Source organism: Gopherus flavomarginatus, chromosome 8 (genome assembly GCF_025201925.1).
Source record: "Gopherus flavomarginatus isolate rGopFla2 chromosome 8, rGopFla2.mat.asm, whole genome shotgun sequence".
NCBI classification, from domain to species: domain Eukaryota; kingdom Metazoa; phylum Chordata; order Testudines; family Testudinidae; genus Gopherus; species Gopherus flavomarginatus.
Window position 1 is genome coordinate 14,888,474 of NC_066624.1, and position 27,864 is coordinate 14,916,337.

Below are 27,864 nucleotides of genomic sequence, written 5' to 3' on the forward strand. Positions count from 1 at the left end.
CTGTTACATGCTTCCATAATTCTATAGAGATAAGGCATCTGAAATGCATCCTCAATTTTTTTTTCTCAGTTCACATTCTTGACTTTTCTTCCATTGACACAATCTTAGATTCCTAGGTACTGTCATCTCCAAAGTCTATTAAGTTATCCCCCCTTTCAGTATAGATTCATCCTGAAATGCTCTGACCAGCACAGTTTTAAAAATTACAAGTGACAGCATACCCACTACTGTATTATTATAGCAAACAATACATTTTATCCAAACCCCATTAAAATGTTGTGAATTTTTCTGCATCTCCTGTTCCATGATTGTGGATTTCGGATGAAGAAAGAAAAAGTGTGAAAAACTGTGTGTTTAAAAGTCACAGCAAATGAGGATTTCAAATCAGGCAAGACAATGATGGATACATACTGGAGAGAAATCTATTTTCACTCAGATATATCAATGGTGAGAAAGGAAGTGCACATAAAGAGCATGATTGTTTTTAAAAGATAGCGTATTTGACCACATAGTTTGAAGACCATGGCAGTGGTTCCTTAAATGAAGTCTCTCTTCTGGTACAATACAGCCATTGCTCAGAGTCACATGAGCTCAGATACATGTGCTGGTCTTGTAGTAGGCAGACATTCAGATGAACAGGGTGGCTTGTGATGGAAAGCAAACCTTTTCCCCTTCCCTTCAATCTTGGGAGTAAGGTGGTAGGTCATGCAAGTTACCAGACCATATCTGCTATCAATTCCCAAGACAGTTTTCCTGTTCTCCTCAAGAAAGGCTGTGCAGCTTAGGGCTGAAACGACTCACCTGCACAGCTACAGATGAAACTGACGGGGCCCAAAGCTATGACCAGGTTTAAAAAAAAAAAAAAAAAAGTTACTTGGGAGTGAAGAGGGTGCCTTTCTGCCTTTTCCTGATTGCTGGAGTGTGGCTGGGGCTACCACCCACTCCAGTCCCATATCTCAGGTCCTCGTGTTGTGATTTTTCTCCCTGGTGACCTCCAGAACAGAGCTGTTAAAGGGTACGTGAAATACTTTAAGGTAGTAGCCCCCTTTAAAAGCTTCTTCCCCAGATTCAATAGCCAGTGGAGAACTATCCCAGTCATAGGGCATATATGAAATCTTTGAGTACAGTCAGGTATTAACTATCTCAAGCAGAGATGAGCACATGCCCTTCAAAATAAGGAGCAGCCTTTGTGGCTGAACTTCTTTAGACCGGCTGCCACACTTGGCAATGTGAGGTTCAAGTTTCTAGTCAGGAAGCTCTCCCCGGGAAGCCACTAAGAAATTTGGATTTAGTTTGCATTTACTAAGAGAAAACCCTAACGGCTCTTCTGCAGAACTTCATTTGACTTGGAATTGAAGTGACATGTTTAAGACTTGCTATATTCAGACTGAACCAGTGCCAAAACAGCACTGCTAAGGCCAAGGGGATCAGTGATAGTTTTATGATGTTAAATAACACAAATCCAGGGCCACCCAGAGGAGGGGGCAAGTGGGGCAATTTGCCCCAGGCCCCGGGCCCAGCAGGGGACTCCAAGAGAATTCTCCGGCTCCGGCCCCAGCCCCGCCTTCCCCCATCCTCCGGCGCCTCAGTGTGTCACGTACAGGAGCAGCCCTGGACAAAACTAAAGCGGCATGGCTCTAGCAGGGCCTGAGCTCCGCCCCGCTTGGAGCCACATGGTAAGGGGGTGGGGCTGTGAGCTTCGGGGCCCCGCTGGAATCACACCACTGCAGCACTGTCCAGGGCTGCTACTGGACGTGGCGCGCTGAGGCTCCGGGAGAGTGGAGAGGCAGGGGTAAGTAACATAGCAGGGGGCCAGGGGACGGGTTGGATAAGGGGTAGGGAATCCTGGGAACAGTCAGGGCACAGGGAGGGGGGCAGAGGTTCGGGGGGGAGGTCAGGGGACAGGAGTTGGATCGTGGGCATTCTGGGGGTCTGTCAGGACTCAGCGAAGGTCGGGGTAGTCAGGGAACAGGGGGGAGGGGGAGAGGGTGGAGTCCCGGGGTGGTGGTTGGGGAGGGGGTCTCGGGGAGGGTGGTGGTGAGGGGACAAGGAGCAGGATGGGTTGGGATTCTGAGGGGTGCAGGAAGTGAGCTGGGGTCAGATAGGGGGCAGGGCCAGGCTGTTTGGGGAGGCACAGCCTTCCCTACCCTAAAGCTCATTCAGCAGTTTGAGGCTTACTACCTGTTACACTGCTCACAACATATAAGGTGAATGAAGCAGCCTCTATAGAAGCATAGAGCATAGTTACATAGGCATGTCAGAAAACATACACAAAGCTAGGTACAGAGCCAGTGAAGTTCACACTTTTCCCAGATCAGCAGTCAAACTGAAGGCTGTGTACACTACCACTTAAGGCGATGTAAATTATGTCACTCGGGGTTGGGAGGTGGAGGAGGTGTGAAAAAGCCACCCCTACAAACAATGCAAGTTACGTCAACCTAAGCACTGTCGACACTAGTGGTACATCAGTGGGAGACGCTTTCCCGCCAACATAGTTGCTGCCTCTCGCTAAGGTGGAGTAATTATGCCTCTCCTGTCAGCACAGCATATCTTCCCCAGACATGCATTGGTGCAGATGAGCTGATGTAGCACAGTAGTATAGATTAGCCCTGAGTCACAATCTCTCTCCTGAACTACTCCAGACACAGTGCAACAATGCATAACCCCTATCTCAGGGAAGATCATTAATGCACAAACTAGCCCTCATCTTCCTTGACATTTTTAAAAAGAACAAATTCCAGAACTATTTAATTCAGGGATATTAATAAGCCCACAATCTTCACCATAAAAATCAAAATTATGTTAATATAGAAGCTAGAGTGATATCGATCATGAGACATTAAAAAAGGTCATTTTTTGCCAATCCCTTGTTTCTACTAATGGAGAATTTGAGTGATCCCAAGGATCCCATTTTCAGAAACAATTTAGGGTAGGCCAGGCCAGCAATATCATCTCCTGTAGCCACAACTCTCTCAACAGCTACTGTTGAGCACTCAGGTAATAGGTAAAGCAAGATGACATCCCCTTTATGGCTCCTTTATGTACAAATGGGCTCTCTTTCCCAGCTCCAAATGTTTCTGCTTATTTATTTACATTTGAAAAAATCAGATCCAAAATACGCATGTTTTTGCTGCAGGATTTTGGCAATAATGCACAATATCAGAGCCCTCCAACATAAAGGGGGAGAAAAAAGTCAGTTTCCTAAATGAAATTAGTAGTTACATTTATACACATTCATGTAGATTATAAATCTGGAAAAGAAAGAAAAAGAACAGTCTCAAGAGTTTCTTGGTGGTCCATACAGATATCAAACCAAAAACAGAGAAGATGTTGCTGCTGATACTAATGGTAGTAGCTGGGCCAGTATTTCAATGATGTTAGCAGTTTTGGGTAAAATGCTATATATTCCTGGATAACAAAATCTTAAATATCTTTAAGAGAAAACTCACTGTCTCTCATTAGTCAAATGAAACTACAAGATCACTCACTCAACTAAACTCACATCTCAATTCAATTTAACTTTTTGAACTACAGTTTAATACCGTTTTTCAGAATCTTTATCTCATTAAATGTATATATATGAAATTGAACACAAATCGGACCTCCCGCCAGAAATGCGCTCAGAACAGATCAGGTTACTTATCAAGTTACAGAGTTCATATGTTTGATGGTATGGGAAGAAACAGCTTTTCTGATTGCTATCACTGTAGCTAGAAAGAATATTCCTTTGAAATGGGTAGGCTATGTTTCTTCTAATTTTAAATCTTCCTGAATTTGAATCTTCTTATATAACAAATTTTTCATAGGTCAGTTAGCACCATTTTTGTAAAAATTACCAAAATTTCTACATAAACTGCTTAAAAGATATGACTGTTCATCCTTTGACTAAAGAACTAGAACACAATATTCTTTGCCTTGTGTTTTATACCATTTCATATTTATTTATTTTTGTACACAGATTGACCCTCTTGGGGTAATCTGATCTTTGAGGACACAAGGGTCTGCCCACACGGATCTGACTGCGGCAGCAGGTACTTTTTTAGTAGCTGTGTTTTCATAGTACGTGTTATTCCAGATATATGTGGATTTACATCAAGCCTGCAAGTATTTTCTGAGTTTGTTTTATATATTATATAGGCTGTTTGAAAATTTCAATAAAACATCTTAATTAAAAACAAGGTAAATTATGACATCTTTCTACGGTTAAAAAAAGGCAGGAAGAACTTTTAGTAGATAGAGGGAAACATAAGAACAGCTGTACTGGGTCAGACCAAAGGTCCATCTAGTCCAGTATCTGTCTACCAACAGTGGCCAATGCCAGGTGCCCGAGGGAGTGAACCTAACAGCTAATGATCAAGTGATCTCTCTCCTGCCATATCCATCTCCATCCTCTAACAAACAGAGGCTAGGGACACCATTCCTTACCCATCCTGGCTAATAGCCATTTATGGACTTAACTACCATGAATTTATCCAGTTCTCTTTGAAACACTGTTATAGTCCCAGCCTTCACAACCTCCTCGGGTAAGGAGTGCCACAAGTTGACTGTGCACTGCGTGAAGAAGAACTTCCTTTTATTTGTTTTAAACCTGCTGCCTATTAATTTCATTTGGTGACCCCCAGTTCTTGTATTATGGGAATAAGTAAATAACTTTTCCTTATTCACTTTCTCCACATCACTCATGATTTTATATACCTCTATATAAAAACAAAAGTTTTGGTCAACTTCATATATTGTAAAAGAATAAAGTGTACTTTTTTCTCTTGCATCTGATCTTTAAAGTATTTGTTTTGTCTATACTCATTTTTCTTCCTGTACCTACCCAGCTGACTGTATTTCTGAACAATAGGTATAATGTAAGACTAAGTTCCATTTCAGTAACAGCATAAGTGTAAATACAGCTACAATAGCAACTACCATTACCATTTACAATCCGGATTTGTAAGAATTAAAGAAAAATTATGATTAACAAGTTTATAAGAGCTTTTGTTTAAAAGTCATAATTATGGTTACTATTGCTAAGTCAGTGACTTCACAACCTCTAAGAGCAAGCTTCTGTAACCTTTTTGTGCACTTATTACCATCGACTTTAATGGGATTATTGGAATGAGTAAAGGTTGCAAAATCAGGACAGAAATATACATATGTTGCTCCTTTTAATTGGGAGTTCTGAAAGGAATTTTTGTAAATAAGAGCCTCATCTCCAACATGGATCCTTCCACAAAACTACAATAAAGGGCAGATAAAGCCTAGAGATTGCTGGGAAACTACCAAAAAATCTTCAGCTAAAAGTAGTCAGTCATTAAGACCAGTAATCTGCCTCTGTTGTCTGGAAATTTGGATTGCCGGACACACTGCACCAATGCATTAGTACTAATGGCAGAAACTTCAACTCTGCTAGTTCTAGGGAGCTGCATAATAGTCCTGTTCAAACAGATTGTTACTATCATCAATTTCCTTGACTTCTAAACAACGAACATATAGTTTGGTAAGGCATAAGTAGTGTTTTACTATGCAACACACACTTCTCCTTCAGTGTGATGAAAGGAAGAAAGAAACCTACCCAATATGCAGAATACATCAGCAAGGATGGAGGACATGTCATCTCGAAATTCCTAACAAAAACAAAAAGAGACAGTAAATGCAGGAATACTACAATGTGAAATAAGAATATTTTAGTCTATTGTTTTAATAAAGAAATAGAGTCTTGACAGAAATGTCAATTTAGATCCACTAACATTACTCGTGTTAAATCAATGAACAGGAGTGGTTTAACTATCTATTGTGCCTGATGTGTTTGGTAAAATACAAAAGAACATATTAATACAAAGGAAACCATTATCAAGTGAGCTGAAAAGTATTGAAAGAAAAATCCAGTAAGAAAAATCTCAAGGACAGTTAAACTCATGTCTGAGTATATGGCATAAGTTTTAAAAGTGCACTGAATTAGAAATGCTGTTATTAGAGGCTGACAAGACACGACCATTTTAAGTCCCTGTTTTCAAGTGCTTCTACAATTCAGTTTTGGAACCTAAGTATTTTATATTTATTCTTCAACCCAAAGATGCCTTTTTTGGGTGCACAATTAAGATTCAATTAACTTGGTTTGGGTTCTTTTTGTTATTCTAAGGGGAGGTGATACACAGTTAAACAGAAATGACATTCTGCATACCTTAAGGATATTCTTTTGCCTGAACAGCATATTGAAGAATACTTTAAGCCAGCTAACTTTGAAAAAGTTTTGATTAATAATCAAAATTTAAAATTATTTTAGGAATGTACAGTGCATCAACAGTACATTGAATTTCCTAAACATGATTTTCCAAGTTTACAGTTTAAACCACGTCCAAGGCCAGTTTTATTCATTTTGATAACTATTCAAAACTATAAAGTGTCACAAACAAATCAAAGTTCTGACTTTTGCACTTACAAAATCCAAACCATATCGTTTTTAACTTATATAAACATATAAAACACACATTTCATTAAAGTTAAAATGACTGAATACCGCTTAACAACAGTGACTGTTTCAGAAATGGTGTAAATAAGAGGTGGAGTGCCAAAGGCAAAAATGACAGACAGGTATCCTAAGTCAAGAGAACGTAGGTACTCTAAATGCCATTTGTGCCTCTGAACATCTCCCTTAATTTCTAAGTTAAAAATCAGAGAATTTAACAAATGGCTTCATGTAACAAATCATCTGCCAAACTGACACCATACGCTATGTACCCAAACACTACCACACAGTAACTCCAGATCTTGGGGTTCCCATTTCACCCTAAGATGAGTATATTGAAAAGACAATGCCACATAAATCAGGGTAGGTTAAAAAAATTAAATTAAAAACAGTTTCTTTTAAATTAAATCATACATGGTTTTCTTTTTAAAAATAAATCTTTTTAAATCTGAAATTGAGAATCTATGTTAATTACTAAATTTACTTTAAATCTATTATATCATTTAAATAAAAATAATATTCAAACAGTATATGTTTGCTGCCAGAATTTAATGATATTCAAACTACTGAACTGGTGGAAGTTGCTGGGGTAGCCTACAGCAGTGGTTCTCACCAGGTGTATATGTACCCCTCGGAGTACACAGACGTCGTCCGGGGATACATCAACTCATCAAGATATCTGTCTAGTTTTACAACAGGCTACATAAAAAGCACAAAAGCAGTCAGTGCAAACTAAAATTTCATACAACTTGTTTATACTGCTCTATATACTATACACTGAAATGTAAGTACAATATTTATATTCCAATTATTTTATAACTGTATGTTAAAAATGAGAAAGTAAGCAACTGGTTCAGTAATAGTGTGCTGTGACACTTCCGTATTTTTACATCTGATTTTGTAAGCAAGTAGTTTTTAAGTGACGTAAAACTAGTTTTGTGCATTTTTGATTGAATTCCAGTTTCCATCCAAATACAACTGGGCAAAAATCCAAAACAATAATCATTTAGTAAATAAGAAATGCATCACTCACTATTTTTTAACATAATAAAGAAGTAAAAACTTAGAATCTAATTAAGTGCACATCAGATATACAATTATACAATATGAGAAAAATGTAGTTAGATATAGCATATCCTTCAGGTCAGCAAAAAGAAATACCAAAATTAAAATAATGGTTGTATTCAGTTGCAAATCAATATGTTTTAATGGTTACCAACCAGTGAAAATCAACCTCTCTTTAGGAAAATAACTAAAAAGCACAACAGCCAAACAAAATTAAAACAGGTTAACTAAATCAATCCACCTTTTTCCCCCTCATAGCTTCGGTCCTGAGGTATTTTTAAATATGTTGGAAATTTAAGTGAGCTCCACATAAATCAGACATAGCATTAGCTAAAAAGCCCACAGCGCTTTTCTATAGCTATCCCAAACGCCCATCCTCCCTCCTGAACATTCTAGCATCTAAACTATTTTCTATAGTAAAAGTACCAATTGTAAAACTGAAAGGCTTCGCTAGCATTGTAGGTACACAAAAGAACAAAAAAGTTAAAAAAGATCCCAACTTCCCAGTCAAGAATGTCCCCCACGTATGTCTATAAAACATTTGTTTCTCTCTTCAGATTTTCACCAGATGAGCCTCAATATACTTTCCACGAATACCATTTTAACCTAGCCTTGGGAAATTTTTATTCATTACAGTGCACTTCAACAGGAAAGATGTAGCATCACCAACATATTCTTTACAATGGTCTTGGCACAACAGTTATAATTGTATACAAGTAATATTTGTCATTTCAGTGTTTTCATTCCCTCTCTCTTCACAACACATAGTAGACCTTAAACTTATGCTGAAACTATAAGGTGTTAATAGTCAAAAGTATCACCTTAATTTGGAGGGGGGTTGGGAGGGAGGTGGAAAGAGATAGAACAAGATGGGCAGAGTATCTGGCATGCAGTTACATTTCCAAGTCCACTTCCCCAAGCAGTGGTAGCTATGTTAGCAGGAGAGCTTCCCTCACTGAAACAGCACTGTCCACACCGGCGCTCAGAATGATGCAACTAACGTCACTCAGGCAGTGGCTTTTTCACACCCCTGAGTACTTGAGTTATACTGAACTAAGAGCTAGTTTGTACAGGCCCCAAGAGTAAAAGCAGTTTCTTTATAAGTTTTAAGGAACTACGTCTGCAGGGTCTGGTGTGTTTCTGCTGGTTCACCATTTACTCTGACTTCCATAAGTAATAAGCTAACTAAAATATTAACAAACCTACAGCAAGTAGTACAAATATATACTTACTATAACATCACTGAGAACATTAGAAGCTTGCTCGTGCTTTAGGTTTCCCTTGACAACGTGATTTGCAAGCTCATACAGAGCCTGCTGGATATCTGTCAAACATAAAACATAGGATCACAAGTGTTAGGTAATCCTTGGTCTAACTTCTAGGGAAAATCTACTTTTTTCCCCACTTCAACCAGATTATTTTTTTTGTATAAAGCAGCACTTTCAGGTCCCAATCTGGCCTCACGGTACAAGGCACTGTACAAGCACACAGCAAAATATGGTCCTTGCCCTGGAGATTCTATGGAAAGAAAGTTAAATGCCATAGACTAAAATGGGATGAATTATTACATCAGTCTCATGCACAACAATATGAGTTTAACTGGCTAAAATTCAACATAAAGACACATTTGCATAGTCTACATAAATTAGAGATTACGTCATGACACAGGAAAAATACTATAATAAACTAAGTTGCAGCTATAAAAATTAAGATAACCAATATCCACTTCTTTAGGTGGAAAATTAATAACTGAGTAACAATTTGTCAGGCTGAATACTTTGTAGAGAGAAAAGTGAGAGAAAAACTTCTATGACTAAGTAATGTCACATGCTTCAGAGCGTTATATTAAATTGCAAAGTTCTTCACTGCTCCTTGTGTGTTTAGGGAGAATTATAGAACATTAAATACATGCTTGTTTTGTACACGTGATTCCAACAAGTTAAAAACAGATGGCTACACTATTTTAAAGGTATAGAGAATTGTCTTTAACACACTTATTACAGTGTGAGTAATACATTTATAATAACTGATTTGACTAAAAGCCAAAACACAAAGGAGGTACATTTTCATTATGCGTATAATTATATTATAGGCCAGGGGTGGCCAAACTGCTGCTCCTGAGCCACATGTGGCTCTTTTGCAGTTAAAGTATGGTTCACAGAGTCCCCCCCCATTCTCCACCTAGCAGACTGGAGCAGGGGGGGAAGCTGGGGTGGCGGGGTTAGGGACTTCTGCCAGAGATGACTGGTACCTATTTGAGGAGCACAGTTTAAAGGTCCCTCCCAACAGCTCCAGTTATGCTCTCCTAGGTATGACCCCCCTACCCTCAGCAGCCCCTCCCTGCACCTCCCAGGTATAAGCTCCCCATGGAGAGGCAATGGCAACATCTGGGAGCTGCAGGGAGGGGCAGCAGCAAAAGCAGCATCTCTCCCTGCAGCTCCTAGCTAGTTGCCATTGCCTCTCACTCATTGCTCCCAGCTTGCCAGATCCAGCAGCCGCCTTACAGGAAGGGGGCCGTGCTGCAGCATGTTACCTGACCATGGCCAGCAAACCCTGGCAAAAATTGAAGTGGAGGGAAGGCACGTGACCCCATGTGTCTCTCCCCTCTGGCTCCTACCCAGCAGGGAGGGGGCTGGTCTCAGGGCTCTAGCCCAGCAGGGTGCACCTGCCAGGGCTTGGGGCTTCAGCAGCAGTGGGGCTGAAGCCCCAAACTCCATCAGGCAGCTCCAGCAGGGCTGAGGCCCCCAGCCCTGACAGGCGCACTCCAGCTCTTGAATTTCTGAAGATTGTTGTATGCGGCTCGTAGGGTCAGTAAATTTGGACAGTGCTGTTATAGGCTATGTCTACACTACAAGCCAGGGGTGCGATTCGGCTCCTCACGTCACACTCTCATTGAGCTAGTACCAATATAAATAGCAGTGTAGCCACAGTAGCACTGGTAGTGGCCACGGAGGCACCGTTGAGTCGTAATGAATACAAAACCACCTGACACTAGTGCGTATATATTTGGTAAGGCTCACCCATGCCTCCACGGCCACAACCAATGCCATAGTGTGGCTACACTGCTATTTATACTAGCTCACCAAGAGTTAGTGCAACTATGTGAACACAAGCAGGGAAAGTCACACTCCTACCAAGCCATGTAGACACTGCCATACAAACACCCGGTTGAAAATACTGAACATCAACAGTGTGCTCAATGAGTACTCAGATCATGGATCTTTCTGACGTAACCCAACTACTCAGTACATTTGGGATTACAGAACTCTAACCTGAAGTTACATTAATAGCATGGAATTGTTTAATTGGGCAAGAAGTTCTTAATTTTATTTAATGTAGTATTTCTGATGAAGGAACTCTAATTCTTCAGCGCTTAAGCCAATCTCTAACTATTAGAATTCAGGAGGAGACCTAATGTGGGGACATGTAACCTCAATCCTCCGTACTGCAGCAATCTTACATCTTCCTCCAAAGCATATGGTACTGGCCATTGTCAGAAACAGGACAATGAACTATACGAACCTCAGGTCTGATCCAATAGGACAACTCCTATGTTCCTGTCCCTTGCTTTGAATCCCCTATCACTGATTATGCTAATCTTCAAAATGATCAGTTAGTCGAAGTCAGTCACCTAACTCGACAGTCCAAGGTTTTTTTTTCCCCAAGATCAGCTGCAATATTGAGAAACGGTATATCTTCTGAATAAATAATAGTATTATTTCAGAAGTAGATGTTTGAAGGGGTTGTTTAAATTTTGGGTGGATATTTAGGATATTTGAAATATATAATTTTCAAAAAGAAGCATTTTATAGTAGGTCAACATATGCTCCAGTAATAATTTAAAAAGTTTAATATCTTAGTCATCAGATGAGATAGAATCACTCTCTATTACACTTACAGACCTTCTGTTCTCAGCTTAAATCTCAACTTATTCTGAAAGAGAAACAGCACCCGGGGCAAATGTTAAAGTATAGCAAAAAACTCTTGGGGCACAGACTGTTCTATCTGCTTGTATAGCACATACCCCAATGGAACCATAATCCTTGACTGGTGTTTCTAGGACACCACAATAATAATAATCAAAATACAAATAAATAATTCTAATATATAAAGGAAGCAGCAATTTAATTTGATATAGAACATACTCAGAATTTTAAGAAGTGCTGGTAGTAACAATTCAGACAAAAATAATATGAATTAATCACAGTTTTATTTTTTTATTAAAAGCACTATTGTTGTATCTAAGCATCATAAAAAAAAATTTAAAAATTTAAAAAGTGTTTTGACTTTATCAAGCTAATTTATCTTCTGAAATAGATAAATAGGAGTTCCTCAGTAGATAGTGGGCCTGATTTCCTCTCACTAGTTTTATAACCAAAAAACACTGATTTAAACGGAGTTATTCCCATTTTACATCGTGAGAGCAGAATCAGACCCTTTTACGTTTTAATTGAATGAGAATTGCTCAATTACAGAGACTGCATAAATTTCAATTTTTTAAGTATGTCACCAAATCTAGTTACTTTCTTCAATCAGAAGGAAACATCGTAAGTTCTAGACAACTTTATAAATTTCATTAAAAGTTTTAATCTAAAGTTTAATAAAAGTCAGTACAGGAAGATGATGACTGAAAACAGTTCATTTTTGGGCCATCAGCCTTGTATTAAAACAATGACTTATTCTAAACATATTTGGGAGTTAAAATATATTTTTGCAATTTTACTGATTTAACATTAAATACTTTTTATTTTGCAAAATTAATTAAATCACATTTGTGTTTCATAATAATAATCCCCTCTGCTTTTATCGTTTCCCAAAGCAACTGTTTTAACAAGGTCCCCAAACACCACCTAAACAAAGTAAGCAGCTTTGCAGACTCCATAATATTGAATCTTTCCTTTCAGAGAAATATACAGAGCAAACAAAGACAAAATTCAATTTATTTTGTTTATGTTGAAAAATTATGCTTTTCTATTTATCCTTCAACATTTTAATCATTCTAATTCTTAAAGCTCCCCATCAAAATTATAAGTACACCCATTTTAGAATGAACATTAAAACCCTTTTAAAAATTGGAACTTTAGAAACTAAAACCAGCAATATATTTACCCAAGGAAGACAGAATTGGAAACTAAGAACTATAACTCTATAGGAGAAAACTGAACAATATGTTTAAGAGTTTATACTTGCATTATTAAGCCGCTACTTCTGTACGTTCCAAGCATTTCTTATATACCTAATTCCTTTTTAGAATAAAACTCAGCTCTCCACAAAACGTAAGCAGTTGGGCTTTGCATTTGGAACTTCACAAGGAGCTATGGTGATGAAATCCACCTTTCCAACCAAAGACTGGTTGCAGGTCTGCAGAGCGCTTCCTTTACATAATCTCAAACATTCACATAGAAAGTAACTGAATCTGTGTAAATGGATATCCTACTTGCTGTATGCACTGAGCTCCCCTTCTTATTATGCAGCGTTCACCATACATATTGACATTCCATCCAGGCACACATTTGGATCCTGATGAATTTAATATACACCTCTACCCTGCTATAACGCAACCCGATATAACACGAATTCAGATATAATGCAGTAAAGCAGTGCTCCAGGGAGCGGGAGGCTGCGCGCTATGGTGGATCAAAGTAAGTTCACTATAATGGGGTAAGATTTTTTTGGCTCCCACGGACAGCGTTATATCGGGGTAGAAGTGTATATAAACACTCCAAGTATATTGGGTGATATCAACTTACCTCTGAAAGTCACATTTTCATGGCTTTTATTTTCACTGAGCATGCGGCATAACTGCAAACTGAAAAGAAAAATATTCTTTATACAATTTCAGTTTTCAAAATCAGTCATGAAGTTTAGTTAAAATAAAATTATACAGTACTGTTTGCTGTTCTATATGTATCTAGTTATTTTAGATTTTGACAAACCAAACCAGTTGAAAACCAAAACATAAGCTTTATTCAATACTTAAAGCTAAAATTAGGATCTTAATTTAGAAAAGTTACAAATGTAGTAGTACTTCCATACACCAACTTCTAGACTGCCACTTTCTCAGCATGGCTGCCAGAAAGCTGAGAAATTAAGGCAATATAAGGACATGAAAGTAGGCAAGGAAGCACTGCCATTTACATAATATCATTAAGAAGTGACATACAAGTATCTTTCTAATGGCCATTATTGAACTCTTACCCATATGTATGTTTGAAACATTTGTTCACTTTTTAATGCTAGGCATAAAGCATGATTTCACAGAACACAATCCCAGCAAGGGGGAGGAGTGTGCACACACTACTAAGTAACTATTTTAATCTTTGAATAAAAATATAAAAAGATAATTATAGGCTGGAGAGTTCTGTTCTCTGGATCATTGTCTGTGTTATATTGTGCAAATCCCTTATTTTAAAAGATATGTCTACACAACAGCATTCTAAATTACCTTGTATCCATTTTAAAAACAACACGAGACTGTGAAAGAAAAGACCTTATATATTTTAAGATTATTATTATTTTTTTAAATAGCTATCTGTGCACCCAGGTGGGGCTTTGACTTCAAAAATGCTCTTCAAGGGTACCCGGGATCTTCCTGCGCTGTTCTCACTGAAAGATTAGGTCCCAAAACATAAGAGCAGAGATCTAAAAAATGTGTAAATGCCTACATTGATAAAAACATAGTAGACTGCTCAAATCAGACTTTTTTAAAGTTTGCAAGAGAAAAATTATATTCCTGTAAGGAGCACAACTTTAAATATATTACAATTCATTTCAGAGTCTGAGAGAATTAAAAATGAAGACAGCATCAAAACTATGCAATCTCTATATTCTCTCATAAAGATATATAAACTCATAGCAGTATGTTATAATGCAGATTATATATAAAAATATTAGGCTTCCTTGATATCATAACCAAAATTATACATTAACTCTTCTAAAGAAAGCTCATACAACAATCATAGCCAGTCACTCAGGTTGCTTGAAACCAATGCACACAACTCCCTTCCAATCTGGTCCAAACAGCTGTTCTATCAATCAAAGGACTAGATGATTTTAAAAACAAAAAGATATATATACTGTGTCAAACATTAAGAAAATGCATTATATTTACATTTGAAATTGCACAATAAGCAGGTTCACTTTACAGCTACATTATGGAAGTTTTCGTGCCACATGAAGTGAAGATATGGCTCAAATTATTATTACTACTTTTTTACAGTCACAGAAAACACAACAGATTCTCTCTAACATATCACATAACGTGGACAGGACTAGTTCTAAAGCTGGGGCCAAGAAGCTTCTATTTCATTCTTTCACTAATGGTGAATTTTCTTCTATTCATTATTAACCAAGATAAATAGACCTTTAAAAGCATTTACAAAAATCAATATTTCTTCAAAACAACTATTTCAGGCCATCTGATCTCACGCCAGTCTTTATCCTCAGTCTACTATGTATTTTTTTAAATATTAAGTAGATTAATTAGTACACATTACAGTCAGTCTATGAGCAGTCATTTCTACTATCTGCTTAAAATTAACAGTCAAACCAAGTCCCTCATCCTACACTGGGATCCACTCAGGCAGACCCTCTGGAGCTCAAAGTCCTTCCAATATCAGTTTTTATAACGGATCAACAAACTGTGATGTTAATGGAACTCCACTGTGCGCTGAAGGATCCATAGATCCAGCAGATATTAGTGCAAGTTCAAGGATTTTAAGTTGTTTCTGTACTACAGACAAATATAAACTCCCAACACGACAAACTGAAATGAGACTCAAAATATCAAAGAATGCTCTTTCAGCTCCTCTTGATTATCAACCCATTGTTTAAAGTGGCCAAAGAAATTGCTTAGAATAATATACAGATTGAATTGTCTTAATCTCTTTGTCAATGCTGACTACAGATATTGCATTTTTTAAACTTACAGTAGCATGATCCACTCCATACTTTTTGATACATTTGTCATACTTGTTTATCAAAATAAACAAAGACTCCTTAAAAAGTACAAAAGATCAGACTAGCGAGGATAATATTTAGGGCTGTTGATTAATCGCAGTTAACTCATGTGATTAACTCAAAAAAATTAATCAGATTACTCACTGTTAAACAACAGAATACCAATTGAAATTTATTACATATTTTGGATGTATTTCTACATTTTCAAATATATCAATTTCAATTATAACACAAAATACAAAGAGTACAGTGCTCACTTTATATTACTTTTATTACAAATATTTGTACTTTAAAAATGATAAAGAAATAGTATTTTTCAATTTACCTCATACAAGGACTGTAGTGCACTCTCTTTATCATGAAAGTGCAAATTTTGGTTTTTTTGTTACAAAACTGCACTAAAAAAAACCTATGTAAAACTTTAGAGCCTACAAGTTCACTCAGTCCTACTGCTCGTTCAGCCAATTGCTAAGAGAAACAAGTTTGTTTACACTTAGGGGAGATACTGCTGCCCACTTCTTAATTACAATGTCACCTGAAAGTGAGAACAGGTATTTACATGGCACTGTTGTAGCCAGTATTGCAAGATATTTATGTGCCAGATGCACTAAAGAGCCTCTTCATGCTTTGGCCATCGTTCCAGAGGACATGCTTCCATGCTGATGATGCTTGTTAAAAAAATAATGTGTTAATTAAATTTGTGACCAAACTCATTGCTGCAGAATTGTATGTCTCCTGCTCTGTTTTACCCACATTCTGCCATATATTTCATGTTATAGCAGTTTCAGATGATGATCCAGCACATTGTTCACTTTAAGAACACTTTCACTGCATGCTTTCTGAAGTCTTAAAGGAGCAACACACTGATGCAGACACTATAGAACCCAAACCACCAAAAAAGAAAATCAACCTTCTGCTGATGGCATCTGACTCAGATGATAACAACGAACATTTGTTGGTTCTCACTGCTTTGGACTATTACCAAACAGAACCCTTCATCAGTATGGACACATGTCCTCTGGAATGGTGGTTGAAGCATCAAGGTACACATGACTCTTTAGCATATCTGGCATGTAAATATCCTGAGATGCCAGCTACAACAGTGCCATTCAAACACCTGTTCTCATTTTCAGGTGATATTGTAAACAAGAAGCGGGCAGCATTATCTTCTGCAAATGTAAACAAACTTGATTGGCTGAACAAGAAGTAGGACTGATTGGACTTGTAAGCTCTAAAGTTTTACATTGTTTTATTTTTTAAGGCAGGGGTTTTTTTGTACATAACTCTACATTTGTAAGTTCAACCTTCCTGGTAAAGAGACTGCACTACAATATTTGTATTAGGTGAACTGAAAAATACTATTTCTTTTGGGGGGGGGGGGGGAGTTTAACAGTCAAAATGTTTGTAACCAAAAATAAATGTAAAGTGTGCACTGTACAGTTTGTATTCTGTGTTGTAACTGAATATATCTGAAAATGATCGAAAACATCCAAAAACATTTAAATAAATTATATTATATTATTAACAGTGTGATTAATCATGTTTTATTTTTTTAATTGCTTGACAGCCCTAATATTACAAAAGCCGTCAACTCTCATGCTTCAGAGCATAATCCGATCACCACACTTTTATAAAGTATTATATAAGGAGCAATATGTAGTGGGCTGTTTATATCTGCCTTTTGAGCATCCAGAACTGGTCACACTCAATAATCAAAACATTAAATAAGACAAACTATTAGGTCTGTTTCATTAGGGCAATTCCCAACTTGTAAAATGATGTTTAAGTATAGATAACTAATAACTTTGCCAAAATACCATTTCAGACTGTGATCTTGCTAGATCTCAGAAGCAACCCTATATTACCAGCAATTAATGAATTTTCCTAGCTGTCCTCATCTTTCCTTTCTACTAACCGTAGATTGTTCCCCAGACACTTCTTGGTTCTTATTTGAATGATATTTTGTTTCTGTTCTGCCAAGCCCCACCATGCTTAAAGACTAAACATATGCTTGAGAATAGGAGCTTGCCCCCAATGAAAAAGATGGGTAAAACAAGTTTTGCTAACAGCGGTCACTTAGCTTTACTTGCTGGAAATACAGCTGTTGTCCTTCTACAGCTCATCCCCTTTCCATAATTTATGAACTTAATCAGTTATGCTATGCGTTTAATTTAGGCTGCAAGCTCTTTAGAGGTGGAATCATGTCCCAGGTCTTCTGCAAAGCACCTTGCACCCTTTCTAAGCGTCTAATTCCTCATTTCTAGAACAGTTACAAAATATTTTTGACTCATTTCATTTTGATATCTAAAATGAACGTAAAATGCAATCAATAATTGCTTTTCTTTATTAACAGAAGGATTGGTCAGTGTTTCAGAATAAAAATTCTATAAAAATTACTCAGTATGTACTTTCAAGGAAACTAGAATTTTGGTGAGCAAGAAATCTTCTGGAATGTTTGATAAAGATACAATTCTGCACTTTTAAAAGATTTAAACTGGTAACACTGTGATAAGCCATCATGAGTGGACCAAAATCATTTTATATTCGGTTCTGTTTTTTAAAATCATGGATTCAAAGCCTAGCCTAGAATACTTTCATGTAACACATTTTTAAGATAGTCTTTTTGTTAGAAAATGGTTTAGCTGATCTGTATGAATCCTGTAATAGCCAAAGACTAAGCTAAACCATGCCTTCTAAACTGTTGCAAATTTGCTTTTATAGCACTACAGAGTCTTCAAACAACGCACATATCTTTACACAATCAATTATGAAATATATCTCAACATTAACTTTGTATTTCCCAACTATCATAAGAGGGTTTTCAAAAATGAATCATATTGAACAGTTTCCTAACTCAAACACGAGTAAGAACTGGACCAGAAAAAAAATAGTAAGTTTCGACTACATGCCTTGTATGTGAAACCTATGTTATATGAAAAATACTGTGTAATTTACTGAACTATATCTATTTATATATTTTAATACACATTGCTTATTACATTTGTATATTATATTGTTCTTGCTATATACACACAAAAATTTGTAAACAATGGCTAATATATGGTCTCTATATTTATTCACTATCTTTCAAGTTTATTGTGAATTCAGTTGTCAACATAGAATCCTAAACAGGGAAAGTTAAAAAGGAGTTTGAACATTAGTTTCTTTACAGGCCCATCTACACTGCAGTTATTACTGTCAGGGGACCCTATTACCATACAGCTGTTTCTTTATTTGGTCATAATACAGTTTAGTTTTTAGTATAGATCAAAACATGTTTAAGCCATGGTTATGTCAAGCCTATATATAGCATGATGCAAGGGCACTGACAACAAGGCTATTCCACTCCTTTCACTACAAAATGGAAGAGATCAAGGGAATTACGGTGGTGTTTGAAGAGGGCCTCTACATTCTCCATTCACCTCACCACCTCTTCCCCTCATCCAGCTTTTAAGAGAACTGTACAGCTATGCCAATCTGAGTAAGGGAAATTAATGATGCTGTGAATATTACTATGTCGTCTCACTGAAATTCACGTCAAAATATTCTATGCTTAAAATTTAACTTTGAAAGTGTCATCACTTTTAATAAATGGCAGAGAGATGGAAGCCTTTAAGAGCTCTTCAGATTAATCTACAGTATTAAAAAACCTTCATCCCAAGTAACAAGTCAATGTTAAATTGAGGAGATTGTGAATTTCAAGTCAAACCTCCTGATGAGAGGCAACCCCAACACATAGCGGGCAAAAAATACCATCAGGAAACTTGCCAAAGTGGAGACCTCTTATGAATAGGATCTAGGTCACGGTAGGCAATCTATAGCACGTGTGACGAAGGCAGAATGCAAGCTGATTTTCAGTGGCACTCACACTGCCCAGGTCCTGGCCACTGGTGGGGGGGGAGGGAGGGGCCTCTGCATTTTAATTTAATTTTAAATGAAGCTTCTTAAACATTTTAAAAACTTTACATACAACAATAGTTTAGTTATATATTACAGACTTATAGAAAGAGACCTTCTAAAAACATTCAAATGTATGACTGGCACACGAAACCTTAATTCAGAGTGAATAAATGAAGACTGGGCACATCACTTCTGAAAGGTTGCCGACCCCTGATAGGTGATACTGACAAGTCATCTCTTTTCTCTGCCAAGCCCAATGGACACAGATGGATTTGGGAGAGCTGAGTGGAACTTTCTTGGCACACAAAGGCCCCCCTGCAGGAGCAGCAGGATGGGATGAACCATGCACGGTAGTGACCACCCTGGGCTGGATCGGGGAAGAGACGTGGGCGTTCAATCCCTCGGATGGAAGGATTTCGGGGCTGGGGCCTTGCCGGGGAAGCTCAGTATTGGGGCGCCTAACGCTCCCGCACTGGCGGAGACAGGCGAACTCGAGAGCCTAGGGCTCAGCCCCGCGGGCGGAGGCACTGGGGGGGACGGGGGGCAACGCTCGGGGGAGCTCAGCCCAAGAGCAGGAAGGGGCGCTTAGGACTCGTGCGCCCAGAGCCCAGCGAGCCGAGCCGAGCCGGGCCGAGCCGAGCCGGGCCAAGCCGGGCCGGGGGGAGGGGGGCCGGGTCACGCCCCGGGGAAGGCGCTAGTGAGGGGGAAAGGGCACAGACCGGGTAGGGGGCGCTGAGCCCTTTGGGATGCGGTGTGAGGAACGCAGCCCGGAGCCCTGCTCTCTGCGTTCCCAACTCCCGGCCCCTCCGCCCGACCGGGTCCCAGACTCCAACTCCTGCCGCCCGACCGGCGGGCCCCGGGCCCCAGCGCCCGGCTCCCTCCTCCCTCCGCGCGGCCCCGCACTCACAACTCGCTCTTGCCCGATTTCTCCCAGTTCTTTATCCACTCGGCAGGGAGCGCCCCCGCCGCCGCCATCTTCCCCGTGTGGCGCCGAGAGCCCGGATGGGGGAGCGACGGGCCGGGGTCAGAGGGGACGGGCCGGCCCGCCAGGCATGACGGGAAACGGGCCCGGGGCAGCCTGGGAGAAGAACGCGGGCCCGAGCGGCGACGTAACTGTACAGAGCTCACTGCCTGTCAGCGTGTGGCTGCTGCCGGGCCACGGCACCGCCGCCTGCCCGCAAACCTCCCTAGCCAGACACCGACCCACCCCTCGGTACTCCGGCAACACCGGGCCCCCAACAGCCCCCCCCCCCCCACCAAAGACATGGGGAACACCGAACGCCTAAAGCCCCCCCAATACGCCGCTAACACCTGGGCCCAGCACTCTCCCTCGTACACCAATATCACTGGGCCACAGCATCCCAACCAAAAACATCCAGCCCCCGCAGTCCACCCACTGAATACACTGATACCACCAGATCCTTTGTAATTCCGCTTCTAAATACAACGTGCCCCCAGCAAGTTCCCCAAATACATTGGACCCCTAACAACCCCCGACACACACACAATATAGTGGGCCCACTGAATGCACCAGGCCCTTGCAACGCTCCTCAAATACACTGGGCCCCCTGCAACCTTCCCTCAAAGGCATCAGTAATCCTGGGACCTCACCAATCTCCCACAAATACACCTGGTCTCCTGTAGTCCACCCACTGAATACAACAAGTTCGCTGCAGTCCACCCAGCAAATACATCGCAGTTTACCAGGCCTCCACCAACTTCCCCAAATACACCAGGCCCTCAGTTACTGCTGCCACAACAGCAGGCCCGCAGCAAATCCCCTCTCATGATGGTAACCCACATTCTCCAGCAACTCTCCCTCCTCAGTGTATTGCAAACACTGGGTGCCCAGCAACTTTCCACCAACTACATGGTCTCCACCAATCCCACAGGGGTAGCACTGAGCCTCTAGCAACTTCCTGCTCATCTCTCCCTCAAACATCCCCATATTGCCTAGACTGCCATCCATGCATATGCCTGTGACTTCACAAACTTATTAAAATAAATGTATTCTTAGATATTTAGCAAAAGGGCACCCATATGACTATCTAATTGTGTAACTCTGGTCTAAACATTTATAGTGGGAATGTTAATTTGTATAGCTTTAATGATGCAATTGTAGTCAAGGCACTGCAAAAACTAGTTTGTGTTAAAAGCTTACTTCATCCATATTTGTCATACCAATAGTTAGATAGATATATTCTAAATCTATTGAAAAGAAAGAGTGATCCCTTCATTTCTTAAATCTTAGGGCAAGTCTACTGTACAAAATTAAGTCCACTTATGTTATGTCAACATAGAGCCACTGCAGTAATGAAATCAGTTTTTCATGTCCACACTCCACCCCTTCTGTCGGCAGCGCATGTCCTCATCAAGAGTGCTTCCATCAATTTAACTGTCAATGTGGGGAATTTTGGGGCACTGACAGCTGGAACCACGCAGCCCTGGGCTGATAGCACAGGTCCTGCTGTGCTGTCAGTCCCAGGCAGCAGGGCTCTAGTTGTCAGCCCCGGGCGGAGGGGCTCTGGCTGTCAGGCAGCAAAAGATGATGTAAGCAATGCAGTATTTACCCAGACATTGCGTCAACCTAACTACATTGACCTAAGCGCTATGCCTCTCGCAGAGATGGAGTTACTAAGTCAGTGCAGTGGACTACTTACATCAGTGGGAGCTTGCAGAGTTGTGTTGACATAAGTTGCTTTACATCACCCTAACTATAGTGTAGACCAGGCCCTAGTCTCACAATTCAGATTTCAACATTTGAAGATTCAAGGATCTTTATTTTTTCTTTTTAAGCAAAAAGTAGAAATTATGTTTAACTTTTTTTTCAAAAATGCCAAAACATGTATAAAAGAGCTAAAAATACATAAACACTTTACTAATATTGTCCTTCCATGTAAGCAAGGTGCAGTGTGCCCCAATTTACCAGTTTTATCTTAAACCACCACTCCTCTAAACAACACAGCACTTGTGAGCACTTACAATAAAGCTAAGTAAAGTTTATTTAAGTAAGAATAAAGATTTAACAGGAAATAAGAGAGTGGTGGAAACAAGTGGTTACAATGCAAAACAAAATCATAGAAAACAAACCAGAGTCTACACTTATCAATAGTTACCTTTCCTATCTAATAAAGTAGATTTCCTCCCCAAATTCAGTCCATTGTAGAGCTAGATGTTTTTTCAGTAAACAGGATCCAAAATGTTTATAGAATCATAGAAATGTAGGGCTGGAAGGGACCTCAAGAAGTCATCTAGTTCAGTCTGCTGCACTGAGGCAGGACCAAGTAAACCTAGACCATCCCTGACAGGTGTGTTTATCCAATCTGTTTTTAAAAATCTTCAATGATGGCGATTCCACGGCCTCCCTTGAAAGCCTATTCCAGATCTTAACTATTCCTATAGTTAAAGTTTTTCCTAATATCTAACCTAAATCTCCCTTGCTCTAGCTTAAGCCCCTTACTTCTTGTCCTATCTTCAGTGCACGTGGAGAACAATTGATCACTGTCTTCTTTATAACAGCCTTTAACATATTTGGAGACTGTAATCAAGTTCCTCCTCAGTCTTCTTTTTTCAAAACTAAACATGCCCAGTTTCTTTAATCCTTCCTCATATGTTAGGATCTCTAAACCTTTTATTGTATTTGTTGCTCTCCTGTAGATTCTCTCCAATTTGTCCCCATCTTTCCTAAATTGGACCAGAATTGGACAGCTGAAGCCTCACCAGTCCTGAGGAGAGTGGGACAATTACTTCCCATGTCTTACATACAACATTGCTGTTAATACATCCCAGAATGATATTAGTCTTTTTTGCAGCTCCATCACATTGTTGATTCATATTAAATTTGTGATCCACGATCACCCCCCAGATCCTTTTCAGTAATACTACCACCTAGCCAGTTATTTCCCATTTTGTAGTTGTGCATTAGATTTTTCCTTCCTAAGTAAAGTACTTTGCATTTGTCTTTATTATATTTCATCTTGTTGAATTCAAACCAATTCTCCAATTTGTCAAAGTTGTTTTTAATTCTAATTCTGTCCACCAAATCACTTGCAACCCCTCACAGTTTGATGTCATCTGAAAATTTTATACGCATACTCTCTACCCCATTATCTAAATTATTCATGATAATATTGAATAGTACCAAACCCAGGACTGACCCCTGTGGAACCACAGTTTGACATTGAACCAATGATAACTACTCCTGGAGTATGGACTTTAAACCAGTTTTTCACCCACCTTACAGTAATTTCATTTGGACCACATTTTCCTAGTTTGCTTATGAAAATGTCATGTGGGGATTTTGTCAAACGTCTTACTAAAATCAAGATATATCATATCTACTGCTTTCCCCCAACCCGCTAAGCCAGTAACCCTATCAAAGAAGGAAATTAGGTTGGTTTGGCATGATTTGCTCTTGACAAATCTACGTTGGCCATTCCTTATTATCCAAGTGCTTATACATTGGTTGTCATGAAAGCAGACTTCCTCCTCAAGGAGTTTCATTAGTGAATGGATGCAGAGTTTCTTTTCCGACCCTCTGCTGTACTGAATATAGTTTTTTGTTTCTATTCACAGCCAGGACAAATCTCTGTCTGTTCCAATATTCCTTTTTCACCTCTAAGAGGTTTTGATTGTTTGGTGGTGGCTTTGATGGCTTTCTGTTGATAGTTTTGGAAGGAAGCAAAGCTGTTCAATTGAGCCTTGCATTACCTCACCGGCTGATTAGGAAGGAATGACAACTCCCTCTTGCTTGGATGGGCCATCCCCAAGGCCCATTACCTGTTGGTGATTATTTTCTACTCCAGCCTTCTTTCAATATAAATAGATTATTCCTTAAATATTACCCATATATACATCTCACAATGATTATGAGTCTTGACAAGTTATGAGCTAGCTGTAGACATCTCACATGATATCCCTGTTGAATAAATACCCTGCAAAATATGTATTTGGTGTAATGAGTGTGTCAGGTCTGAAGTGAGAACTGTTTAAAAGAGGCTGGGGACCCTTTGTCATACCCCTAGGCAAGTCTGCAGGCCCAGGTCCTGAAAGGTTTATGGTGCAAAGCAGGAGGTTTTGTGTGTGGATGATAGGGGGCATTGGGCTTAAACCTCAGTCTGAACCCGGATTACTGTGTAGCGTAGACACACCCCCTAAGCCCCTAAGAGGGAGTGCTTGGGAAGCAGCTGCCCTCTGACAGGGACCATTTCTCTGAGCAGACACCTAAACAAAATATGTTAAAGATAAGATACTATTTCTACAGGACTGAACAGTTTTTATATAGTGTTCTTTCACAAACACTCTGCCAAACACAACTCAATCTCCTCTGTTTCCCTCTTCAGCTCAGCTCTTCCCTTTGTCTCTCCTGTCTATATAGTTAATGTAATCCTTGATTGGTTTTCCTACTTCTGCTCCTCCTCTTCCATCTCCTTTGTCTACTGATCTGTTTCTCACCCTTCTCAAATATTACCTATATAGATCATGTACCTGTGCTCAAATCCTCATCCGTAATTTCATCTTCACTCTGACCATTGCATTTCCCTTCTCTATAGTGTTCCCAGCTCTCCAGTCTTTAAAATGTGCTGAATTCCTCTGCTCATCTCCACACATATTTTAAGAAATATAACCATATGACCCTATCCTCACAAAAATTTGGCTCCTTTCACTTATAAATCCAGTTAAAAAATATCCCTTCTTTGAGAAACTTGACTAACATTTGCTCCAGCCTCTTTCAGGGGCCTTCTTTCTCTTTGGTTTCCTTCCCACTCTCACTTATCTGACACCAGCCTCCCATTGAGTCTTCACATAATCTCAGCGCTGCTGGTATAAAGGTCAACTCTTCCACAGCTCCCTCTATCTGGAAGAGCCTTCCTGTACTCTGTATAGTCACATCAGATTTCTCTATCGCCTATGTGACACAGAGGCTCCTTTGAAAAGGGACCCCTGTTCTTTGCAAACAATTCTCACCTCAGACCTGACAAACTCACTACACTAAAAACAGAAGAACATAAGAATGGCCCTACTGCATCAGACCAAAGGTCCCTCTAGCCCAGTATCCTGTCTTCCAAAAGTAGACCGTGCCAGGTGCCCCAGAGGGAATGAACAGAACAGGTAATCATCAAGAGATCCATCCCCTGTTGCTCATTCCCAGCTTTTGGCAAAATATCTCACAGAATAGTTATCCATAAAGAGTAAAGTGTAAGGTATCACCAAAAAGCTTGTAATTTATCAAGATTCATAATCATTGTGAGATGTATGCATGCATAAAATTTAAGGAATAATGTATTTACATTGAAAGTATGCTTTACAAATTTGGAGTAAAAGTTAGTCACCAGGGGATAAAATATCTTGGAGATGGTCCATTTAAGCAGGAGGGAGTTGTCACCCTCCCCTGGCTAGCCAGTGATGTGAGAGGCTCAGTTGTCTAACATTGATCCATTCCAAGACTTTCAGTGAAAAACTATCAGAGACAAATGCAATCAATCAAAATCACTTGGGCATAACAAAGACATTATAACAGACAGAGAATCATCCCGCCTATGAATAAAGACAAAAGACAGTTTCAGTATAACACAGGGTGGGGAATGGCACCCTGTATTCTTTTTCTGAGAAGACATCCCCAGCAGCAGGGGTGTTCTCATGAAAACCCTGAGTCCTGTGAAGCCAGACAGCTCTGCAACAGACTGAACCAATGTTTTTATTATTGAGCTTTGTATTGTGTTGTAACTATTTGTTTCCATCACTCTCTCTTGTTTCTAGTAGAATCTCTAACCTTTCTTAAATAAACTTATTTGTTTTATTACAGGTGCTCAGTGTTATACAGGAACAGGAGATTTAAGGTAAAATGGTAAACTGGGGTACGCTGCTCCTTTAGGGGTAGATGATTTGGGGTTTCAGTGAGTGGCCTAGTGTCAGAGGCTGGTTATCTCAGGGGATTACTTCAAAGGGACTTGGGGATTGGGGTGCACCTACTGGTAACCTGACACCCAGCTAGGCACCGGCCAGATTGACTCACGCTAGAGGCAGAGGGTAACATGGTGATTCAGAAGTACCTAGAGAACCATCATGGCCTACGCATCTTAATTTTTCTCACTCTCTTCTAGTATTCATTAACTCTGCAATTGTACTGTATTATTCTATAAATAATTTTGAGACACATTTTTTGTGAAATGTTCTACTCGGTAAAGATGTACAGCACATGGTTCTTTAGATGTAGATGCTCAACTATTTTAATATGTCAAAACTTACTAGCAAAGGAAAATGCTTCAGTATAGAATAATGCACCAAGTACATCTTGGAATAAATATATTATGGACACAAAAATCATCCTCTCATCCCAGCAGTCACAATCATATTTAATTTTGTTTTTCACTTGCTCGTGTGGTGCACACCTGTGGCTGTAGGAACTATCATTGGTTGAAATGTGACAAACTACTGAGTTCAAAGGAAGCTTTGTATTTTTGTCCTACACAGGAGCTTTTATAGTTAATTCCCCATCTCCCGATGAAGCATTTGTGTGCTTTAGGGAGATGTCATGGGCACCCTAGGACTCATGTAAATGAATCAAAGACCCTGGTTAAGCAATAGGAAGCTTCCCTTGTATCCAAAATGAATAGAAATATTTCCAATTCAATAAAAACCACTTATTCTCTTCAGAAAAACTAAAACCAGAACTTTTAGATTTTTGTTGCCTTCTGATATTTTTAGAAATTGACCTTTAGCTTCCTAAATATTTGGATAAAATTAAACACTGACATCATCATCTATGCCATATTGCAGTTTTGTGTAACCTGCTGTGCTTCCCTCCTATGTTCAGTCTATGAATAATGAAACAATCTGAATATTCTCTATTGACTACAGTAAAAAAAAAAAAAAAAAAAAGGTCTTAGGCAGTATGGTAACACTTGGATAAGAGTAGGAAACTGTTTAGTTTCAACCTTTGCAATACATTTCCTTATTAAAATCTATGCCTTACAGACAAAGATACATTACCCAAGCCTCAGCTGCTAGGATCCAGGGTTCCTGCTATCATATATCATCCAGCAAAGAAAGGATGAGCAATAGAAAATTGATGTTCTTGTGCTAGTTCATTTTATGAACAGAATAAGTATTTAGTCTTGATTTATTAAACTGATGTTGATGTTGTGGCAGGATGCAGAGACACTAACTTGTCTCCAGTGAACAAGGGTAAACACCAGCAAGAGTTTTTTTCCTTCCCTGGTACAGATGTTCAGGAGAAAGGCTACCAGAGTGGCTGTTTGGGAAAAAATGTCCTCATACAGGTTGAGTTCTATACCCAGGGTCATAGGTCTGGGTTGAACCACAGGCGGAAGAATTAAATTTGGATTTCTTGCTACAAATGTTATTCCTTAAAGAAAAAGCCTTGGTGATTGTGTCTGTTCTTTCTGCCGAGTCATTTCATTAGCTCACAATGATAGTTATATGAAGGATAGTGCAAATAGAGAAAGCTTCTTAATTTTCCC

The 27,864-nt window shown here is 39.3% G+C and overlaps 1 protein-coding gene across 4 annotated transcripts in view; it reads right to left on the reverse strand.

The window, feature by feature from the left end:
- THOC2 (THO complex subunit 2) overlaps positions 1–20,401 on the reverse strand; it is a 101,498-nt gene extending 81,097 nt beyond the window's left edge. For all 4 annotated transcript variants that reach the window (XR_007775844.1, XM_050964462.1, XM_050964461.1 and 1 more), the window contains exons 1-4: positions 20,289–20,401; positions 13,273–13,331; positions 8,755–8,846; positions 5,564–5,615 (exon numbers count right to left, since the gene is read on the reverse strand). Coding sequence is in view for 3 of the 4 variants with exons in the window: in XM_050964462.1 (XP_050820419.1) it covers positions 5,564–5,615; positions 8,755–8,846; positions 13,273–13,331; positions 20,289–20,356 (271 nt within the window). In the remaining variant the exon portion in view is untranslated. The remainder of the gene's footprint in view (positions 1–5,563; positions 5,616–8,754; positions 8,847–13,272; positions 13,332–20,288) is intronic.
- Between the last annotated feature and the right edge of the window lie 7,463 nt (positions 20,402–27,864).